Source organism: Chrysemys picta, chromosome 7 (assembly GCF_011386835.1).
Source record: "Chrysemys picta bellii isolate R12L10 chromosome 7, ASM1138683v2, whole genome shotgun sequence".
Lineage (NCBI taxonomy): Eukaryota > Metazoa > Chordata > Testudines > Emydidae > Chrysemys > Chrysemys picta.
The window spans coordinates 12,967,811-12,989,936 of record NC_088797.1 but is presented as its reverse complement, the minus strand read 5'-3'; the positions used below and the strand labels follow the sequence as shown (position 1 = coordinate 12,989,936).

The window sequence follows — 22,126 nt, the reverse complement described above, 5'->3', positions numbered from 1 at the left end:
TGATGCAACAGTATGTTAAGGATTCCATGCAAGGGATACTCTTGGTGTATTTATATGAAGATGATAAAACAACACTGATTTGGTGTATGAGATTTGGTGATCTGGTGATAAATGATGTTGCTTTATTGCCAATAGCTTAGTAGAAGAAAAAAAATCTTGTTTGTTATAATTAGAGAAAATAAAACGCTATTAACCTAACAGCCCTGTACTACTAACGAGCAAACAAGGAAATAAGAGCATTTTAATATATGATTGTTACAGACAATATTTTTAATATATGATTGTTACAGACAATTAAAGCAAATGTATCACCTTGCATAATTACTAACAGTTCATCTGAATTAATGCAATTTCATGCTTTCTTGAATTTTTGATTTTTTTTCCATAAACGTTTTCTCATTATATAATCCCAAATATTACTGATATAATTATAGGCCATTATTGAATAATACAATGAATGCTAAGTCATTAAAAGTAAGAGCACTTCACAAGTTAGAAATCCTGCTGAGGAAAAATCAATAGACTTTCTCACATTTCTGTGGAGATGTGCTAATTTGTGATACACCACGTTGGGCTCCGGTTTCTTCTTTGCTTTAGAGCGTATGATAGATCATGACATGATGTATCACAATGCAATTTTCCTCACAGGGAAATGTGACCAAAAATTGTGAACTCAGCAGTTTTCAGAAAAAGCTCATTGTTAAAATTTGCAATAAGCAATTCTACCATCTGTGATTAGAGACTGGTTATTTGTTACCTATTTTTTTTTTCTGCAGTGCAAATTACTCATATAACTCACTTCTGTTATAGTATATGGTACAAATCTCCCTTTGTGCCTGATGCACAGAGGATATGAGTCTCTATTACTGCATCCATCTAAAGAACCTGGATCCTTAGCTTAAGCTGTAGCAGTTCATGATTTTAGTTTTGGAGTTCCCTGCTATATTGTCGAAGATGGGAACCATCATTCACACTTCAATGGTTTTTATTCACATGAGTTAGCTCCAGTGCAAACGATGAGGCTACTCACATGATCAAAGCTTTGCAGGACTGGGACCTTATACTCATGCCTACCTTTGTTGCTATTTCTTAGTCATCATCTTCCCTCATGTAAGAAGGTTCATTGATTTCAGCATGGCTACAAAAATAGTTAGGGTCAGATTCTGATTGGCTCAGATACGCATCCACAAGAGTGCAGGGCACCGGGATGCTTTCTCAGAGTGCTCCAGAAGGCATTGTGCCACCCAGAGGTACAATGCTTCCAGTTCCCATGTGGACACTGTAGCTTTGACAGGTTTCAGGGTAGCAGCCGTGTTAGTCTGTATCCTCAAAAAGAACAGGAGTACTTGTGGCACCGCATCCGAAGAAGTGGGTTGTAGCCCACGAAAGCTTATGCTCTAATAAATTTGTTAGTCTCGAAGGCTACATCTACACTACAGGGGGGGGGTCGATTTAAGATACGCAAATTCAGCTACGCGAATAGCGTAGCTGAATTCGACGTATCACAGCCGACTTACCCCGCTGTGAGGACGGCGGCAAAATCGACCTCTGCGGCTTCCCGTCGACGGCGCTTACTCCCACCTCCGCTGGTGGAGTAAGAGCGTCGATTCGGGGATCGATTGTCGCGTCCCGATGGGACGCGATAAATCGATCCCCGAGAGGTCGATTTCTACCCGCCGATTCAGGCGGGTAGTGTAGACCCAGCCTAAGGTGCCACAAGTACTCCTGTTCTTTTTGTAGCTTTGAGCAATCCCTAGTGCAGATTGGTTCTACAATGCCACAACGAGTTGCTAATTCATGTATAAAATATCAATGTGTTTCTTGTCATCATTGCTGTACATTTGAAAACTTTTATGTATAACTATTTTAAAGAAAATCTAAAATAGAGAGTTACACGTGTTGCACTGGAGCCACCTTATTTTGGGCATGTGGGAAATGTCCTTGACATCAATAGGTCTACTAGCTTGAGTAAAGCAAGCAGGATGTGGCTCACAAAAAAAATCTAGTGTTCTCACTTTAAATAGCATGAGGAAAACTCATCTAAAAAAAGACAGTTGAGTGAGATTTCAACAAAAGTCCTCAATTAATTATTGCTGTCTGCAGTGTTGTTATAGCCATGTTGGTGTCAAGATATGAGAGAGATGGAAGACCAACAGAAGTTGATCCAATAAAAAAGATAGTCGCTCTTTGTCTCAATTAACTAGTAATAGAAGAGACTGGATAAGTGTTCGTCACTAACTGCTTCATATGGCTAATTTGTTTAAATAGAAACAAGTAATACAGCAATGTATATAATACTATATTATTGGTACCATTGCTTGTAATGTATGTCTAGTCCGATGGTCTTGATGGAAAAAAAAATCAGCACTAGGGAAATAAAAGTCCTGGTATAATTTATCTATAAATCTATATGAACTGCATTTGAATATCAGAAAATGAGTCAATTAAATCAAGATCAATTATTTAAAATCTTGAAGATACCTAAAAAAAAAAAATTGAAGATCAGAGTCCTTAAAATTTTCTTCTACAGAAAACAACTCTGTTTCAACATCATGGAAAACAGATATTATGATAAACAAAAAACAAACCAAAACAACAACAGAAGATCAGGTAACCTCAGAGTATGTTAATAGTCAGGGTGGGAGGGAAAAAAGTCAGTTTTATCAATGGTAACCCACAGTTTATGTTTGAACACTTATTTTAGAAACCTCCATTGTAAGCATATTAATGTTATCTTTGAATGTCGGTTTGATTTGTTGGTTTCAGGAGTTGTTATGCTCAGTGATCTAAATCAGTGGGTTTTGACCTTTTTCATACTGCAAGCCCATTTTACAAAAGGACTCACTTTCCATCTAGACATAAAGAGAGGGAGGTTCACAACTGACTGTGGACCTGTTCATGACCCCTCAAATGAGAGGGCAGTACATTGCAATTAAAAGGTTGACAACCCATATTATAAATATATATGGCATTTTTTAATCCTTGTGACATGACCTAGTCATGAACAGAAGACGATATGATAAATGATTTCCCTCATGGCATTGCCACCACAGGCTCCTACTGTGAAATCAGATTGCCTGCCACCAAGCAGTGGAATCTGTTAGAAAAACATTGGGGAGGAGAGGAGTGTGTTCCACCTTCACATTGCAGGGCATTTGAGCCTTTAATGTGGATCTGTAAGGGCCATGTATTCATAAAAGTAGTTACTTTGGTAAGCACCCTCATTTTCTACAAATATCACCATGGTGGTGCATAGTGATCACATGTTGCTCAGAAGCCTCATAGAGTCACAAAATACTTTTTTAACTGTCAAAAGTGAACTTATCAAGCAAGTTCTCTAATGCTTCCTATATCCTGATAATAGTGTTGATGCTATTGATCTCTTTCTTCTTTTAACACTATCTAATCTTCAATTTTACTTTCTAATTGATTTTCCATAAATTCATTCTTAAGATTAAGAGCAATGCTATCTCTAATTAAGGCAGCTGAAAGCTGCTTAGCATTATTCACTTCCTGATTTAAATCCTTATATTTTCCAGTAAACATTTAAAGAGCCTCTCTTTACTATAATCATAGGGGTAGCCGTGTTAGTCTGGATCTGTAAAAAACAACGAAGACGCATCTGACAAAGTGGGTATTCACCCACGAAAGCTTATGCTCCAATACATCTGTTAGTCTACAAGGTGCCACAGGACTCTTTGTTGCTCTTTACTATAATCTCGTCTGTCTCCTTTGAAAATATATGTTGGGTAAGCCTCCAAATTGTCATTAATATAATCTTGTATTGCGACAATAGCCCATAGCACACTATTGAGACACAATGATCATGGCTGAACTAACAGCCACAAAGAATGCTGAGTGTCCCATTCCACTAGGCACAGGTTGAAATACTGATGTAATATTTACTGCTCGTGTTCCATTGTCCCACTGGGGATAGTCCACAGGCCAGGCCTACCCTACCTTCTGTTTAACAGAAAACCTTCATCCTTTTTTCCCTCCTATCTCCCTTCACAAAGGCACAATAGTTCTGGGCATAGGACATTATTTCTCCTTCACTTTGAGATTGAATACCCTCTCTTCTATCCCCAGTTGTCATGGCAGAGCTGTTCGGAACAGATGGGGGAAGAAAGTCAGTGACCAAAATTCATCCTTTTAGAGATCTATCCAATTGAATAACTTCACAGGAGGCCTCTAATTGGCATAAATTGGCTCTGGAGATTCTGATGGAGAGTTGAATTGCAATGAGAGGCAGCTATGCTGAATATTAGACAACCATCATTCAGGAGTATTTGACTGAAACAGTCTGTCCCATTTAAGCATTAATGGCAGAGTGCAAATATGCATTCAGTAATTTCTGAGATGGTTTAGGCTACTGTTTAAAGCTCTGGCTTTTTCAGTTATGTTGCCTTCCTCTTTTAGAGTAAATTGCTCTGGTTGGCTAAGGGACATACAGATATTTTTAATAATCTATAATCAGTCAGAAATCATCAGTTTATTAAAAATTGCAGCAGAAGCAGAGTAACGGTTGGTGGAAGGTTGGCCTTGCAGTTAAGGGACTGGACTGGGACGTTGAAGATTTGGGTTAAACTCCTGACTCAATCCCAGTCTTTCTGGGTGACTTTGGACAAGTCACTTAGGACAAGATATTTTAAGGTATTTACTATATAGGTGCCTATCTACATCTTTAGGTGCATAAATACCTTAAAAATCTGGCCCTCAATCTCTCTGTGCTCTAGTTCCCCTCTTGTAAAACGTGGATAGCAACACTTTGTCTGTCTTATAAATTAAGAAAGTAAGCTCCCTTTGCAAGATAATATCAAGCACCACAATGGAGGAACAGCAAAAAAACATAATTAAATTAAACAGTGAAGTAGAGAAAAATCCTTGACTGAGTTTATATTTGCTGTGTGCACAAAGAAACTCACTGCAAAGTGTATCCTATGATGTCCTTCAGCTGGACCACGTCTGACTTTTTTTTCATCTGTAGTGTTAACAGCATAAAATATTAAAACTCACTTCTGAACCAAGCCAGGGTGAACTGTACTGAGCAGTGAGTATTGATGGAGGCTTTCACTCTAAACTCCATCTGGAGGCCAGAGGCACAGCCAAGAAATTGACCCTCACAAAAGGAAATAAAATATAGATTTTTAATATTTATATTCTTTACATTTTCTTGCTTGTCATCATAGAGTCCATTTGTCACCGGTCATCACAGAGTCACTTTACAGCTACATGAGTTTTCCACAGATTGGAGAGTTCTTAAAAACAGATTTCTCTCCACAGTCTAAATCAAATGGGCCAAATTAATCCTTAATGTAACTCCGTTGACTTCAATGCAGCTACACTAGGGATGGCCTTGGCTAGGGCCGGCTCCAACATTTCTGCCGCCCCAAGCAAAAAAAAAGCTGTGATCGCAATCGCGACTGGCAGCGGCAATTGGGGGGGGAAAAAAAAGCTGTGATCGGCGGCGGCAGTTCGGCAGCAGGTCCTTCGCTCCTAGAGGGAGTGAGGGACCTGCCGCCCCCAAATTGCCGCACATGCCGCCCCTCTCCCTTGGCCGCCCCAAGCACCTGCTTGTTAAGCTGGTACCTGGAGCCGGCCCTGGACTTGGCCCCTTGTGGCAAACTGTATCTCATGGCAGAGGCATTAATTCTCACCTTCAACAGGTCTCTTCTATTTCTATTTACCCGCTATCCTATTTGGATCTGATTTTTCCGTATGCATATAGGCGTTTATATATGACTAAGTCGTTTGTTCACTCAGACTCTGATCATACAATTGGCTCTAAGCATGTGTAGTCCTGAACCTGCACAAAACCAGTTTCGTGACTTTGTTCACCATAAGCCAGATCTATCTTGCAAAGTGCTGTGAAATACTGAGTGCCCTCATCTCCAGTTATGTATTTATTTTGATTGGCCCTGGGCACCCTCACACAATATTATAAATAATAATCCAATAAAATATAAGCAATAGAAAAAACAGAAGATCTCACAACACTTGGGCCTTCCACACAGAACATAACAAAGATCCCCATCCCACCAATTGTTGCCCTATCCAAATGCTTGTCTAGAAAGATGAACTTTGCAGCCTTAACGGCTCTTGAGCCAGTGTACCCTGACATGCCCCCACCTTCTCTCTCCCACACACATCCTGTACCCCAAGAGGAGTGGGGAGAATTACAGGGTCCAGTTGCTGCACAAAACACCAGCAGGGACATCCCTCTGAATTGTCTGGAATTCACCTGAGTAGTGCAAAGGGGCCATAACCCGGCTTATGAATGTGACCCCAGTTCTATGGTTTTCAACTTCAACTCAAGATGTTGAGATGTGACTATTTATAGCTCTGTGAGGTAAAAACAATGTGATTCTTCAGATCAGAATTTATCCCTTTTAGCCTGAATAGCTAAGTTTGGGGCCTTTTTCACTTTTATTATTAAAAGTATTTATGATGAAGACTCTTTCTGTTCCTTGAACATAAATTGTACAATATAAAGACTAAATAAATGAGCTTTATCTTATGTCTTTGAAACTGATATTAAGCAAGATTTACCTGTGCTACAAGAATAAATAAGTAATAAAAACTGATTTAATTACTTTTTGTTTAAAGAAAACAGTCATTTATTACTGAGAATTTTATGTGGTTTTCTTATTTTTTTCCAAATCTCCATCTATCTTTTTATTTTTTGTGCCAAGCCAAAAATAAAACAGCACATGTGGACATTGTAGATATTGCATTCCATAATTTATTGGAAGCTAAGTCATATTGTGTTCAATGAAACTCGGATAGATAAAAAGGAACTTCACCCACACCGCAAATAAAGAGACTGGTTTTACTCTTCAAAAAATATTAAATTTTATCAATCAGAATCCAACAGCTCTGGGACCTATAGATGCTTTGTTACCAACAATATCTCAATCACATATATTGCTTTTTCCAGGACAACTTACAACAGGCTGATTTAGGATAAACCTTTCTATAGGAATAACAGAAGAGTAAATAATATCTAACTAAAAATAACCTACAAATACTTATATGGTCCCTATTACCTGAGCAATTCATAATCTTTAATGCTCCCCACAACAACTCTCTGATGTATGGTATTGCTATTACCCCCATTTTATAGACAGGGAACTTTGGCACAAGGAGAAGAAGTGACATACTCAAGGTGACACAGAAAGTCTATGGCAGAAATAGAAACTGAATGCAGGTCTCCCAGGGTATGCCTACACAATGTTGGGTCAAAAGAATCGGGCTAGCAGGGTTTGAACTTGCTGTCTAAAAAGAGCTGTGTAGACAGTGCTTTGTAGTTGCAACTTGGGTTCTGAAGCCGAGGGAGGGGATGGGCTTCAGACTCGAGGGTTCTTTGGTGATTTGTGCTCATAAACAGATGGATAGATTCATTTTGTACAAGGCAGAGCTTTTCCAGTCAATTGGGAATTGTTTCTACGTAATAAGGAGTTGCATTTGTGAACTCCAGTCTTATATATTACAACTCTATATACAGCAGATTATGCCCATTCCTATTGGTCACATTCTAGCCAGTCACAGGTGGGATTAGGCATTTATTGCTGCTAGCTATTTGAGTACCCACTCATAATGAAGATTCCAACAAGGAACTCAGGTTGTGGACCCATTTAACAACCTGAAGGCACCTGTCAATCAGCAGTAGGGTATCTTCAAAGCATTCCCCCCTACTACTACCAACATCACTTTAGTCTTGCCTGAGTTTGGCATAGTCAGTTGCTCTTTCCTCACTTGGGAGAAACACTGAGGGAGGGCAGACAGTAATTCATTGCCACTGCATGACCTCTTTGAGGTTGAATCCACATTGGGGCATATCTTGCCTTGGTGACAGAATGAGGTGCAATGCATTAGGCTGGAAATCTTCTTCCAATAGGAGTAGTGGGGGCAAACAAGTTAATCAGTTTTAAGATGGAGCTTGATACGTTTATGAATGGAATTAGATAAAGGGTTTGCCTGTCATAGCAGGGGACTGGACTGGATGACCCAGGAAATTCCTTCTGGTCCTATGTTCCTCTGTTCTCTGTCTGGTCCTACATGTGCATACAAGTTGAGACAAGCTTCTCCACCGATGATATGGGAATAACTGTAAGCAATGATGTGTGTTTTAGGTGTTATTCCATTTAGGTGTCATGATAATGCAATGTAAAACAAATGGCAAAACTGTGACTTGTCCTATGTGCCCCTAGAGCGGAGTAAGGGGTATTCAAGTGCCCCTTTTTGCTCCTCTCTGTGGTGTTCCTGGTCTGAATTTGGCAGTATTACTTCCTTTCACCCCATAGGAAGATAAGGAATGGCCAGAGAAGGGTGGGGAATAAATGAATACTTGGCTTTGTCCCACTTCCCCCGATCATTGGCCAGTGATTCTTGCCAGTGATAGAGAGTCAGTGCTGCTGGGGAAGTAATTTGTTGCCGATATGGGTCAATTGCAGTTTGCTTCCATCTCTGGAAGTCACAACTTCTTCCCTGGGCTGCTCTGAGGGTGGTGCTGTAATGGGCTGCTTCTTATCCAAGATGAGACACAGGGTAAATTTTTCAAAAGTGCCTAAGTGAGTTAGGAGCCAAAGGCCCATTTTCAAAAGTGACTTAAGTTAATGGGGCTTAGGTTTTTAAAGATCTAAGGCCAGATTCTCAAAGGTATTTAGGTGCCTAATTCCTAATTCCCTAACACCTTTTAGGATTTGGGTCTAAGTCCCCTTTGAAGATATGTCTTAGACTCTTAGTTTACTTAGGAGCTTTTGAAAATCATATCCATAATTCTCAACCTTGGCAAAAATGAATAAAATGTAAACAATACTATGGAATTCATACAATTATTCATTAAGGAGAAAAAATATTGCAATGATTTTTGTGTCATACAGTACAAGAAGATAAAGTCAGGCTGATCAGTATGCAAGCGTTTGTAGGTAATTAATTGGTAATCAGTGGTTCAAATTACCTGAGAACGCTTTTACTCCTGGGCAGTAGATACTACACCCACTACATCTTTAATCATGATATAATAATTACAATGGGCATCTCAACACATGTACAGTAGCACACTACCAGCCTAGCTAGTAGTGTCTGAGCCATTTAGAGGGAAATTCATGCATGTCGAGACTTCATAAATTCAGAATATCTGATCTGATTTAACTGCATTGATTTTTCCATTTTCTGTTTCAAAACATATGGTTCAAGTGAAAAGGGTTATGACATTTTGAGGCATGCTATATTGCTTTGTGATGTTCATGTAATTTGTGTGCAGTCAAAGGTAAACAACATGATGAAGTAATCAGATGAAAAGCGGGATTTTATGCTTTCTGAGCATCTCATACAAAAAATGTCTAAAAGGGCTCTGCATGTATCTGATATTGTCATGATCTAGCTAAGACTAAATGGATCTGAATGTTTTTAAATATCTTATCCTAAAATGGTTAGATACTGATAAAGATTTGGGGTTTGGGGTTGTTCCCTCCCCCCCGCCCCCGTTACAAAACAGAAGATCATGTCCTACAGGAGCTATTTCCTCTTCCATTTGTCACTTTAACAAAGAGAATATTTTGTCTGTTCTACACATACAACAGTCAGACAAACACCATGTTAGAGCATTTAGGAAATCCAGATTTCTTCCATCTATTCCAATCCCTGTTCTTGCATCCAAAATTCTTGGAGCATATGTGCGAGCACTGAACCTTATCTCCAGCCCAGGGTAGGAAGGATGAAAATGGAACATGAGATGTTCTCTCTAACACTGATAATAAGGTCCAGGTTCTGATACCTTTGCACAGAGTACCATCTTGCTTTCTGAGTAATCCCATTGAAATCAATGGGTATCTAAATGTGGCCATAAAACGTCAAGCAAAATACTAGAGCTCTGTTTAAAATAAAGGGGGAAGCTTTTAAAAATGTGGACAAATATGTCTGTACTACCTGATCCAAGACTATTGCTTTCTTTTGAAGCCCATTAATCTTGTACTTGAATTCAAGTTATTGTGAATGTTTATTGGAGTTCACAAGTAAAAAATAAGGATTGCTGACTGTCACTTGACTTTTACATGGGAAAGGAATAGACCTGTGTTAAATACAAATCATGATCACGTCTTCTGATTAGTGATGGTGTACGGGGAGACTTTGGCAAACCAGTAAAGTGCCTAAAACCACTGTGGCTTACTGTTAAAAAGCAACCTAGTCAGCAGGCTGTAAAGTGGCCGTGCAGCTTGACCAAGGCAGGAGGGGAGGAGGTTTTTGGGGTGCCACGGAAGGGGCAGCTTGACCTCATGTCCTTCCTGATAAGAATTATGTTGAAGTTGCTGATACATGCATTTTAAAAGAGTAGGATATACCCCAGGAATGTCTATTGAGGTCTCAAGGATGCAGGCTCTGGAAAAACCCACACCTGGTTAATCAATAATGAGAAGGAACCTCTTGCTCCATCATTAAATCTGCTTACTTAACAAGGTTTCTGTAAGGGACATATCATTGTATTACTCATGTATAAATAAGGGGGAAAAGCTTGAGATAGTGGGACTCCTTTGGGGGGGCACTCTTCGGGACTCGTTTGGGGACTCTTTTGGACTCTCCCTCTGGATACATCTTGCAATCCCCACCGGCAGACGGAAGATTTGGCCACCGGAAGCCTGCCGCTGTGTCACTCGAGAGCCACTCTCAGCTTTGGTAATTATCAAGGGTTGGGGGTGTTTTACTAACCTGTTGCGGATGTGTGTAAGTGCTTGAGACTAGTAAAGTTTAGCTTTAAGTGAAAGCATTCTTGTGTTGTCCTGTTTGGGCCAGCCATCTATCGGTCGGACAGCCGTGTCTCCCCTGATTTATTTCCTGACACCTCCTCACACAGAGTAAAGTTACCAAGAGCTTTGGGTTGAAAGAACCCCGGGTAACAATGGAATATATGACAAAATAATTTTAATGTATTAGAAAAAATCTCATTTCAGATCCCTGACAAATTGGATGTCTTAAATATTTGGTCTGCTGTTTTCACTCTCTATGAATAGTCATGAATGATATTGTTTCACATAATTTGAGTCACAACATAATATTTTTTCCTCAGTATGTTATTTGACTTGTCATTTCTGGAATGTGCTTGTGTATGTTTGGATCATTACTTGGAACTAAAAGAAATAATAATGGGCAAGGATGGACTGCTTTACTGCAGCTGGTTATGGGTATTTCCCCCCAGGCCAGTTGTTTGCATATACTTAGTTTACTTAACACTGATGAAATAATTAAAGCAAATCCCCAGGGCTTGAGGGATAAAATCCCAGCTGAAGCAGCACTCTGACAGTTCTTCATGACTTTTTTTTTTTATGGAATTAAATGTGAGTTATATAATCTTCATTCACAAAAATAGACAGGCTTTATGAAAAACAACTCCTTAATATGCATGAAGAAAATGCCTCAACGCCAAAGTAGAAGAGAAACACTCACTGGTCAAAACTCTTCCATGAATTGGGATGCTTTTTCATCTTGTGGATTTTCTGATGTTCCTGCGCTTCCACCTTTGCTATTTCTTGCAATGAAATTACACCCCAAATCTCTGCTTTGATTGGCTCTGTGACAATTTCTAGAAACGCCATTTTCTAGTGGTATTATCATCAAGGATCCTGTCATTGCACTCTGGGTATCTAGGAGGATGCTGGCAGTGAACATTTTTAATGCTACATTCATGAAGGGGAAAAGCAAACTAAAACTCTCAAGTCAGGGAAGCCTGCACCCATGCTAAATGTAACATCTTTGTTTTAGAAAATACCATGCTGAATGCAGAACCAGTAGTTAGTTAATGGTCATTCAATATTTGCACATCATCACTCAAAGTATTGTATAATTATTAAACTGATTGATTTTTCAGACTGAGTGAAGGGTAGTGAGGATGGACAAGGGACTCCTTGACTGCTACTCCAGCATATAAGTTTGAATAGAGCTGAAGTCCCTTTGCACCACTTGTGTAGTGTTTTGGGATCACTGGATGCACATAAACTCAGATTCCATGGGTCCACCACTGACCTGCCCCTAGTCCTCCCCCATCACCACCCTCCTATTTAAGGCTACTTGCTCTGCACTGCCCAAAGGAAATGCAGAGGCCTTTCTGACTGGCAGCTCTCTTGAAGGCTCCACCCACTCAGGGGTTAACCATTGCACAGAGCCTCATGCTAGGCCTCTGCACCATGGCTAAATGTGTCACCTAGGTGATAAAAAAAGATGGCTGCTGACTCCTGACTTTGGGAGTGGAGGGGGTGATTCAGAATCTAAATCTAGTTCTGGACCCATTTTTTTGTGACTGGCTGCAAAAGGAAGATCCAGGATCTGATCATTTGAAGGGGTTGGAAATCCAGATCTGGATTTGGATTTGAATTATGCAGCTCTAGGGCATATTGGGCAGTGAATAATCAACGCTGAATTGCAGTTTCTAATTTAAAAGTATATACTTTATGGGAATATGTACAATTTCCTTTCTATTTAGGATGACACAAACTTTCACCAAGAAGTATTAATAACCTAGGCATGGCCATGCCATGTGTCCTGCTAAAGCATCTATGTGTTTGCACTGTCCTCTGTCTCAATGATACTGTCTTTTATTTTAATAATCTATGTCGTTTCCGCCCACACAATATTCCTCCTGCAGGCTTTGATTTGACAGCTCTGTTTTTAATGGAGTATAAGAAGGAAACTCCAGCTGAATCTGAACACCTATTTATAATCTCATGGAGTAATTGTTTTGTTACTCAACGTAGAAAAGGCTTATAATTTTCACAAATCTTGTTGAGGTGTGCAATGAATATGTGGCCAACAAGTTTGAGAAGAGGGAGGAAGACATGAAGTTACTTTGAGTAACAATAATTTACATTATAATGTACGGTTATTTACCTTGTAATCAGGAAACAAATATACTTAAAATTCCCCTTCCCAAATATATTACTAGAATTATTATTTTGACTGGGATTGTAATAGCATCTTGAGACCTCAATCAGCAATCAGGGCCCCACTGTGCTAGGCACAGTGCACACATGTATAATAAAATAGACACATTCAGTCACAAAGGGGTTAGCATAAGATATGAGACAACAGGTGTACACAAGAAACAAATGGAGGGAGGTGCGAAGATAGGGAATGGGAGACTGTAACAGTGAAATAATCATGTTTCATATATAATAAGTAGCATTATTACATAATTATAATTCCTTCCACTATTGCTATTTATTTATACAGGGTCTGATTATGCCACACTTAAATTTGATGAGTAATACACTACTAGGGACCTGATCCTGAAGCTGGAACCAATTGGGCAGACCCCTGCATTCCCACAAATCCCTACTGAAGTCCCTGCAGACACAGTAGCAGGCTCAGGGCCTAGGTGAGTAGTCCACTGAAATCAATGAGACTACTCATATAGTAAGGTGTTGTTCTATGTGAAAGTGGTAGAATTGAGTCATTGTTTGTTTCAGGCAAAAAATACAAACACAAACTTAGGACCAGATCCTACAGTACTAACTTTCAGAGTCCCCACCCAATGCTGTAATGGGATCCTGAGACACTCAGAACTCCTACTGATGTTTACGTGGCCTTGGAGTGGGCAATGTACCGGCTGGCTAGTAAGCAGTGCGATTTCGAGAGGTCAAAGAAAAGTCAGTGCTTGATTTATCAAGGACTTTCTCTTCATTTTATAAGAGCAGTTTTGTGACTCTAATTTTGCACCACAATTTTAATTCTCCTTTGATTGGACCCATAGGTGGAAAACTGGTTAAAAGCTATGTAGCTTTTGTAATAGGTTGGGGCCAAGAGCCATATAGGTACCATTCATGAAAATGATTAGATTGAATGAATGAAAATCCCTTTCTGTCTTCATATCTTTTAACCTATTTGCCAAGGACTTTGTACTAGACCCCTGAACAAGATGCCCTTGTGCCTTTCTCAGTGTTGCTGTCTTTTCTTTCTGTAAACCAGGTTATGAGCCCTATGTTCAGAGTGACTTTTATATTGGGTGTTTTCACTTCAGTTTCTTGCTGCATTTCTGCCATCTCCTCTGATAATGAAGCCTTCTTCCTGAAATTAGGATCTCATATCTGTTTACATTCCTCTTTCTTGTATGTCCGCATATTAGTACTAATGTTGGCTGGAACTTGCTGGTTCATCTGGTCCACACAAATGAGAACTAGGATCTTGTATTCCATATTCGGCCCACAAGTAGCTGTGGGAAGTGCATCTCTGGGGATATCAAATATCAAATCAATAAACGAACTACTTGACCTTTAATCTTTGGAGCTTCTGGTATATCACTAAGGGACCTTATCTCCCAGTGAATTAAGTTCTTCTGGTAGAATGTTTCACCAATATAGAGTGCCAAAAACTCTGTATGAATGAAACAAAGCCATTTAACACTATCCATGTAGCCATAGTCCTTACTAGTTGTTGAATTGCTTTAGTTGCATCCAGTTGTGTACTCCTTATGCAGATTTTCTGGCCAGCAGAATTGTCTGGGAAAAGTCATTTGTGTTTTCCTTTAGGTTTTGGTTAACTTTACCCCTGATAACTAATGGCCAGTTGCTGGTACACTAATCTAGGAGTGAGAGAGTTTTCATAGTCTCCTACGTAGTATCCTTGCTTTCCACTGCTGCATATTGAATTGTTGTTTGTAGATCCCAATAATACTTGCCTGGCAAAGACAATTTCCTCAGCATTCTGAGATCTAAATCATCCTTCAGAAAGCTGTGGACCTGCTTTTGGCTTAGCACCATGCAAGAGTTAACTCCTACTCAGTTTGGAGATATGTATCTTTGCAGTTTGTGTCAGATTCATTCTCCCCTTCAAGTTCTTTAGCCAAGTAGAGGTTTGTGTTTCCATTCCATTACTTGGCAAAGTTTTCTCTTCTCTGCATCGGGGAGATCTTTCAGTGGATGTTACTTCAAACACAAGCTCCACGTATGGAATGTGTCTCTGTCAGCCATCCTGGCTAATACTCTTGGTCATGTGATTCATGCCAAGAACTGTGTAAAAATAACATGCCAACAGCAGCCTGGCAGAGAATGGTTTCCCTTCCTTCTTCCAAGTGAAAAGAAACAGAAACTCCTTCCAGTCCTTCCTGCAAGCCCCCTTTCTCTTTTTTTTCAGGTTCCTCTTCTTCTCTTCCAATGCTCCTTTCATCTTGTAGCTCCTCCTTCCCCTACCCAGGCTGTGAGAAGAATATTACCAGAAATGTTCAGGACATCCTGTGGGTAGGGCCCGGATGCCTTTTATTTTTCCTACAGGCTCCCTTTTCAGGTGGATGTATCTTCCTTCTGGTAGGACAATGTGCCTGTAAGTGAAGAAAAGGAGGAGTTTCCCTTCATCAGATTTGGAGCTGGACTCTGAGAGACACCTTGATTACAAGTATATCTGTGACATATATGCAGCGTTCAGCTTCCTCCTCGTAGGCCCTGCTGGGCATCTTCCTTTTCCTCTCTTGATCTCCTCCTCCTCCATTCATTCCCCAGTTTCCTCCCAGTAGCCAACCCTGCTTCCTTCTTCACTCAGTCTCCACACACAAAATTCTAAGATGGCTGCTCCACTACTTCTGCCTGACAGGGATTTTGTTTTGTCACAAAGCAAATTTCACCTTCAAGCTTGGAATTCATTTCCCATGAACAAAAGGTTGCTCGCAGAAATATTTGAGAAAAACAAATACAAAAGGGTCAGAATATGATGAATTAAAATTTGGTTTTCATTTGTCCAGTTCCAGAGACAAAAGCTCTTTGCTTAAGAAAGTCAGTGGGAAAATTATAAAACCCAGTACAAATGATAAATCAAATGATCAGCTTTACGAAAAAAAAGTCTGTGAACCATCTCAACCTCTGATGTCTCCTTTGTATAACCTCTGTGACATGAGATTTGCTATGAGAAATGGAACAAGGTTAATAATTAATACATTTACCGATGTCTGAAATAGCGACATAAGGTTGGCTTTAGAAGTATGTTTTATTAATGAGGTCTGAAAACAATTGCTTTCTCACAATGAAAGACAGTGCAGACCTTTAGACTGAAAAAAAAAATGAGTGCAAGTAAAACATGTGGCTTCCTTCAAGTTTCCTTTGAGGGTACCAACAGAATTCAGTCACCACTCAGAAATGTGCAGAAGAAATAAAAAAGGGTTAGCATAATAATTCTCAAACTGGTTCAAACTGACATCAGCAACTGTACCCAACCTGGCTGAAATATGACACATTTCAGCACAGCAGAACAATATCCTTTTGCACAGTGTATAAGGAAGAAGGGAATCTTACTGTATGTCTGTTAATGTAACAAAATGTCACTGAAGTAATTACTGGTGTGACATTTATGTGACTCTGTTGGATATCATTATGTTGTAGCAAATGTAAAGCCTAGTCTTCCTGCAACGTTTTTTGCATGTGGCTAGGTGTGGCACTAGATAACTAATGAATATCACTCCGACCAAAAAATAAAATAAAAGCCCTCTTAAAAAAACCACAACATAACAGCTTTATTGAACAAAAGTAATTGCATTCATCTTCTTTGACCTTTCAATCATCAGTGGTAATTATTGTTCTCTGAGTGCTGTAAGGAATTGGAAGTCTGTTTCTGTTGTTAATATTTTATGAGAAAATAGGGTTTTTTTTAATTTAAAATAGAAAAGCACTGCAGAGGTAAATTCACCCCTTTCATTGTGGTCATCATGATACGTTAATTATCAAATAAATTACATTTCACATACAGAATTACTTAGAAATGCTTTAATAAATGCAGTCTTAGCAACTTACATGCAAATTGAAGCTTTGCCTTCCTGCTCAGAATTGTTCCAAGTGAATTTGTAGCCAAACACTGGTATGTTCCAATATCCTGTTTTGTATGTGGGTTATTGATTGCCAAGCTGCCTCCAACCAACCTGTAGTGATAACTCATGGTAAGATCAATATCTGTGCCATTTTGCTTCCACCTTTGAGGGGAAAAAAATCAAATTATGCTTATAATTTACAGAGCCTATTCATATTTATCAAATAGCGTGCTGTAGCATACCTGTAACAATAAAAGTATGGTTAAATATCAGAATGCTTTTTATATCAATCTTAATATTATCAATAATTCTATTGTTTAAAAATCTTTGCTGCTTTGATGTTAGTCACCAGAGTTCAACCAATATCTACAAAAAGTAATGATGACTTATTCATAAAAACTAAATTATCCATCCAATTGAGAGTACAGAATATGCCTTGACTCCAGATACATTATTTTTATAATCTAAATGGTACCTGAACATGTTTTATGGCCCTTGCAAGTGATGTCATAAATTTGGTTATAGAAATGTTTTAGAGATATAAATCAGAAAGGATTATACTTCAAAGAGCAGAAGAAAGCGGAAAGGTTTTATATAGCATGCCTGAGATTGATAATGTAATAATGAGAATGCTGCTATTTTAAAACATGATTTGTCTCTGTTAGTCTGTTAAGTAGAAAGATTGTGTCTGCAACATTTCACAGCTACTTACAAATGTCAAAATAAACATTATATTTTACTGAAAATAAATATTCTTTATTTTTGAAAGGAAAATGTCTCAGGGCTTTACCATTAGTCACATTAGGATGAAATTAACATAACTCAAGTTAAATCCCAAAAAACTAGCATTCATATGGGTTGAAGCCCCTCAATAGGTCCCGCTCCAGGGGTGGTCTTGAATAACATCTGAAGCCTTGTCCTTGCGTATACATATGGTTTTAGCATCACTGGCTCCACATGACCATGTGGTTCTTCACCTAATCCAGTCCCCACACTCCACTCTACCCTCTGTTCACACCCTGCACTGGCATGCGAAAGTGGGGTAAACCCCTCTGTGGCCTGCAAAGGACGTAGACACTTCCTGGATGGTTTAAGTGGCACAGATGCCTTCTGTGAGCCCTCTGCACCAGGGGAATTTTGTTTGTCAATTATCCATACAATCACAGAGCAAAATATAGAGTACTAATTAGCTTCAACAATTAGATTATTCACAGTGATGGTAGTTTAGCAGAACTAGATTCTACAGTCAAAAACTTGAAACAAACTTTTTTACTTTCACCAACATCTTCTAAACTAAAATCATTTCCCACAAATGTAAACACTGGAAGCTAGAACTTCAGCTGTCATAAACTGGCATAGCTTCATTAAAGACAATAGGGCTATACCCGTTTACATCATCTGAGGAGCTGGCCCTGCTGTGCATTGCAAAATACTTTATATGAACCAACCACTGAGAGGGTTTTCTCCATAGAATTTGATTGTGAGGAATATTTGTGAGTAGGAGAAGATGCTTCAAAGAATCATGTGAAATGTCATTGCATGCTGTAAGGAAAATCTTGACAAATATGTACAGAGAAAGACAAGAAACATGACCTTGGAGGAGGATATATGCTTTTAAAGATGAGAAGTGATTGATCAAATATCAAATCAATTGAATTTCATGAACAAATTCTAGTAGCTTTAAATAATTTAGCTGGATCCTCCATATCTCTGACTTCTGTTTTATGAGTGCTTTAACATTAAGGAGTCTAGTGGCAACTGCAGAACATCAATATTTTGCTTGCCTCCAGTTGCTGCTAATTTTGATCCTTGAATTCCTATGTCTTATTTTATCTTTCACATTGTTATCAAGACAAGCAGAGCTGTAGGTAATGGTCATCCATCAGCCTTTTATATGAAGCAGTTCTGTATATCACAGTCAGGATTTCACCATATTTCATAATTTGTGTACTGTGCATGCTCTCTGGACTTTGGTTCTCCTTTTAGTTTTCTAGCATAGGAAATACTGGTATTTAGTTTGCCAGCTCTCTTTAATTTGGGAATCAATCACTGAAATAACTGCTGTCATCATTACATGGCTCCCAATTAAGCTCCATAATTGTTTTTCAACACAAATGCAAAGTTGTTGGCTTAGTTGCAGCAAATGAATTTTTCACAGTATCCCCATAATCATTCTAATCACCATGGAACAATGATTATTAAACTGTGCATATAGATCAGGGGTTCAGCTCCTGGTGTGGGCTTTTTTCCTTAATTAATATGTTTAAATCAATGAAGGAACAGAATTAACGAATCCATGAGATTGCCAGACAAGTGTTTAATCATAGCATGTGTGCCCTAGTGTATTTATCTGATATTAACTAATCCATGAAGGATTATTTCAAATCATTTTTAATATCTTTATATTAAGCTCAGTTGATCTAACAGTTTTATGAACCTTTTTGAATGCAATCATTTAAAAATATATATTTTATCACTGTATGTGGAAAATGCATCACTGACTAATAATTTATCTTCAGAATATAAACCAAAAATATGCAAGTCACTGAGCTTGGTTTAAATATTTGTTTAGAAAGGAAATGTTCTCAAATTAGACTGACAAAAACATGACCTCCAGTGAAGTAAATACTACACCTGTTTTTTAGATTCATAGAGTTTAAGGCCAGAAAGGAACTGTATGATCATCTATTCTGTCCTCCTACATAACACAGGCCGTAGACTGTCCGCCATAAATCCTCCATCAAACCCATAACTTCTGGTTGAGCTACAGCACATCTTTTAGAAAGACCTGTAGTGATAATTGGGGCCTAGCAGCGCTACCCCAGTTGTGAGCCTACATATAAAAAAGTGAATAAAATTTTTTAAAAGGTCACAATAATCTGTAACAATAAATATTTATCAGAAAAAGGTACAAAAGGGAGATAGACTCAATCAGGCCAAATACAAAAGGCCTACAGATATAACTCAAGGACTATGTTAAGATCATACCCTAGTAAACAACAGAAGTGCGGGATTGAAAATCAATGGACAAAAACTGGTGTGTTGGAAATTAGAACGAATTGGTGGACAAAATAATGAGGGCTTGAGCTCCGTTTCCAACCACCTCCCCCCTTTTGGGATCCTCAAAAAGATACTTTGGAGTGAAGGAATTAGTTATCATGGATGCTGGCTGACTGATAGATGGGAGAATAAGAAGGAGTGAGCATCTTCCCACCATCTTCTGGGACCTTGAAATCCACTGTGACACCATTGGAGATTCAACACTCTAATCTTGAGAGATGTCCTGATGAGATTGGGCCAGAGAAGTGGACCCATAAGACATTTTAACCTCCACTGGTTCAAGCTAAATCCCGAACACTACCTGAGATGTGAGACTTTGTGTCCCTCCCTCCTCAGGGATTTGTAATGGTGTGTTTGCCATAGTACTAAGCATGCTGAGGTCTCTGCATTCCAGACTCTGGACACTGATTAAAACTGTTTAATGCTGGACAATGACAGGGTCATGTTAACACCTTTGAGTCTTTGGGTCCATTGAATACAACAGATTTCCACTCTAGATTTAAAGACTTAAAGTGATGGAGAATCCTCCCTCCATGTCTCTTGGTAAGTTGTTCCAGAGGTCAGTTATCCTCACTGTTAAAAAATATGTGCCTACTTTCTAGTATGATTTATCTCGCTTTATCTTTGAACCATTGGATCTTATTATGCCTTCTGTACTAGTTTAAAGGTTTATCAGATATATTCTCCATATGTAGACTATGATCAAGTCACTTCTTGACTTTCTTATAGATAAGAAACACCCCTAATTGATGGTTTCCCGTTAAAATTACTTTTTGAGATTCATCAGACACTTTTAATCCATTTAATATGTTAGTACATTGATATTGCTCTAATTTAATCAGAATATCAAGCAGTACTAAGGCAAGTGCCTTACAAAAGCCTAAATATATGATGTCAACACAGTTACCTTTATGAACCAAATTTATAATATAATCAAAACATGATATCAAGTTCATTTGACAAGATCTATTTTCCATAAAACCATGTTGACTGGCATTGATAATACTCACTTTCTTTAATTCTTTAACTTTATCTAAACTATAGGTTTCAACATTATAAAAAACACAATGTTTTGATTGCACTAAATAGATTTTTTTCCTCCTGAATTTTCATTCCACAGGAATTTTCAACATTTTGGCTTTTTATTCTAATGTGGAATGAAAACAAATTTTGAAATTTTAGAACTTCTTGTAGAATGGAAATTCCATTTTACACCCAGCTGTAGGTTATACACGGTGCAATAGTCTGCCTGGGTGCTACCCACTGCAGGACTGGGGTCCTGGTTGGAAATTAAAGTAAACTCGTTAGAAAACATCCTCTTAGTAGCTCTTCACATATTGGGTTGCTTTCTGTATGCTACCAAAAAATGCTAGCCACAAGCACAGAAGGAAGGAGGGTGAGATTTGTGTTACCACTTTTGTTTTAAAATATACATTGGGACTTTGTTATAAGCATTAATTAGACCAGCCACATTACTTCCCTTTGATCATTGCACCTGAACAAGCACTATCTATAGATCCAAGAAATCATGGACTTTCAAATCAGATGTGCATAGAAGCAAAATCTCCCCTTTAGCTCAGTGAGATAGAATGGATTCTCTAAGGCATGTTAGTGCCAACTCAGGTCAATCCAATTATTATTATTGGTCCTTATTGATGCTCTTCTAAGTGGTTAAAATATTTATGTGCAGCTCATTGACACTCACTGAGGCATGGCAGTCGTTCCTGTCTTTGAAAACATTCAAGACAGCATTTCCATTCTGATCATTACAACCAAAAGCCAAACTGATCAGTAAAAGGGCTGGGCAAGCACACTAAATTTTCTGGAAATCAGAATTGCCTCCATACAGCACATTGAGCACTATGAGTGGTGCTCAATAAAAAAAAAAAAAAAAAAAAAAAAACAAGTTGCACTGTACAGACTTAAAAGACCCTCTCTGTTGCAGTAATTTTCCTTCATTTTCCAATCTAAGATGAAGTTTCCAGAATAAGCAAATGGCACCCAAATCCCCAGGAGCCACCTGAATCTCATTATCAGTAAAGAGAACAAGAAGTGGGGCAGAGATCGACCACACAAGCATGGCTGCCTCCTCATTCCATCTCCGCTTTTCCCATAACTTCACAGTACCTAAACCTTGGTGTAACATAACACATGTTCCCTAGTTAACTGGACATGGGTGGGGACTGATGCAAAGCTCACTGCAGTCAGTATGAGACTTTCCTTTGATGTCAGGGAGCTTTGAATTAGGTCCTAAATCATCTCCTCTGACCTCCTACACCTCTCTATAGT

General features: G+C 38.7%; 1 protein-coding gene across 6 annotated transcripts in view; it reads right to left on the bottom strand.

The window, feature by feature from the left end:
- The window catches only part of CNTN6 (contactin 6), a 221,507-nt gene that overhangs the window by 111,030 nt on the left and 88,351 nt on the right, over positions 1-22,126 (bottom strand). For 5 of the 6 annotated variants that reach the window (XR_010589022.1, XM_005288540.5, XM_008168085.4 and 2 more), the window contains exon 4: positions 16,764-16,939. Coding sequence is in view for 5 of the 6 variants with exons in the window: in XM_005288540.5 (XP_005288597.1) it covers positions 16,764-16,939 (176 nt within the window). In the remaining variant the exon portion in view is untranslated. The remainder of the gene's footprint in view (positions 1-16,763; positions 16,940-22,126) is intronic. The other variant, XM_008168082.4, reaches the window with a different exon arrangement.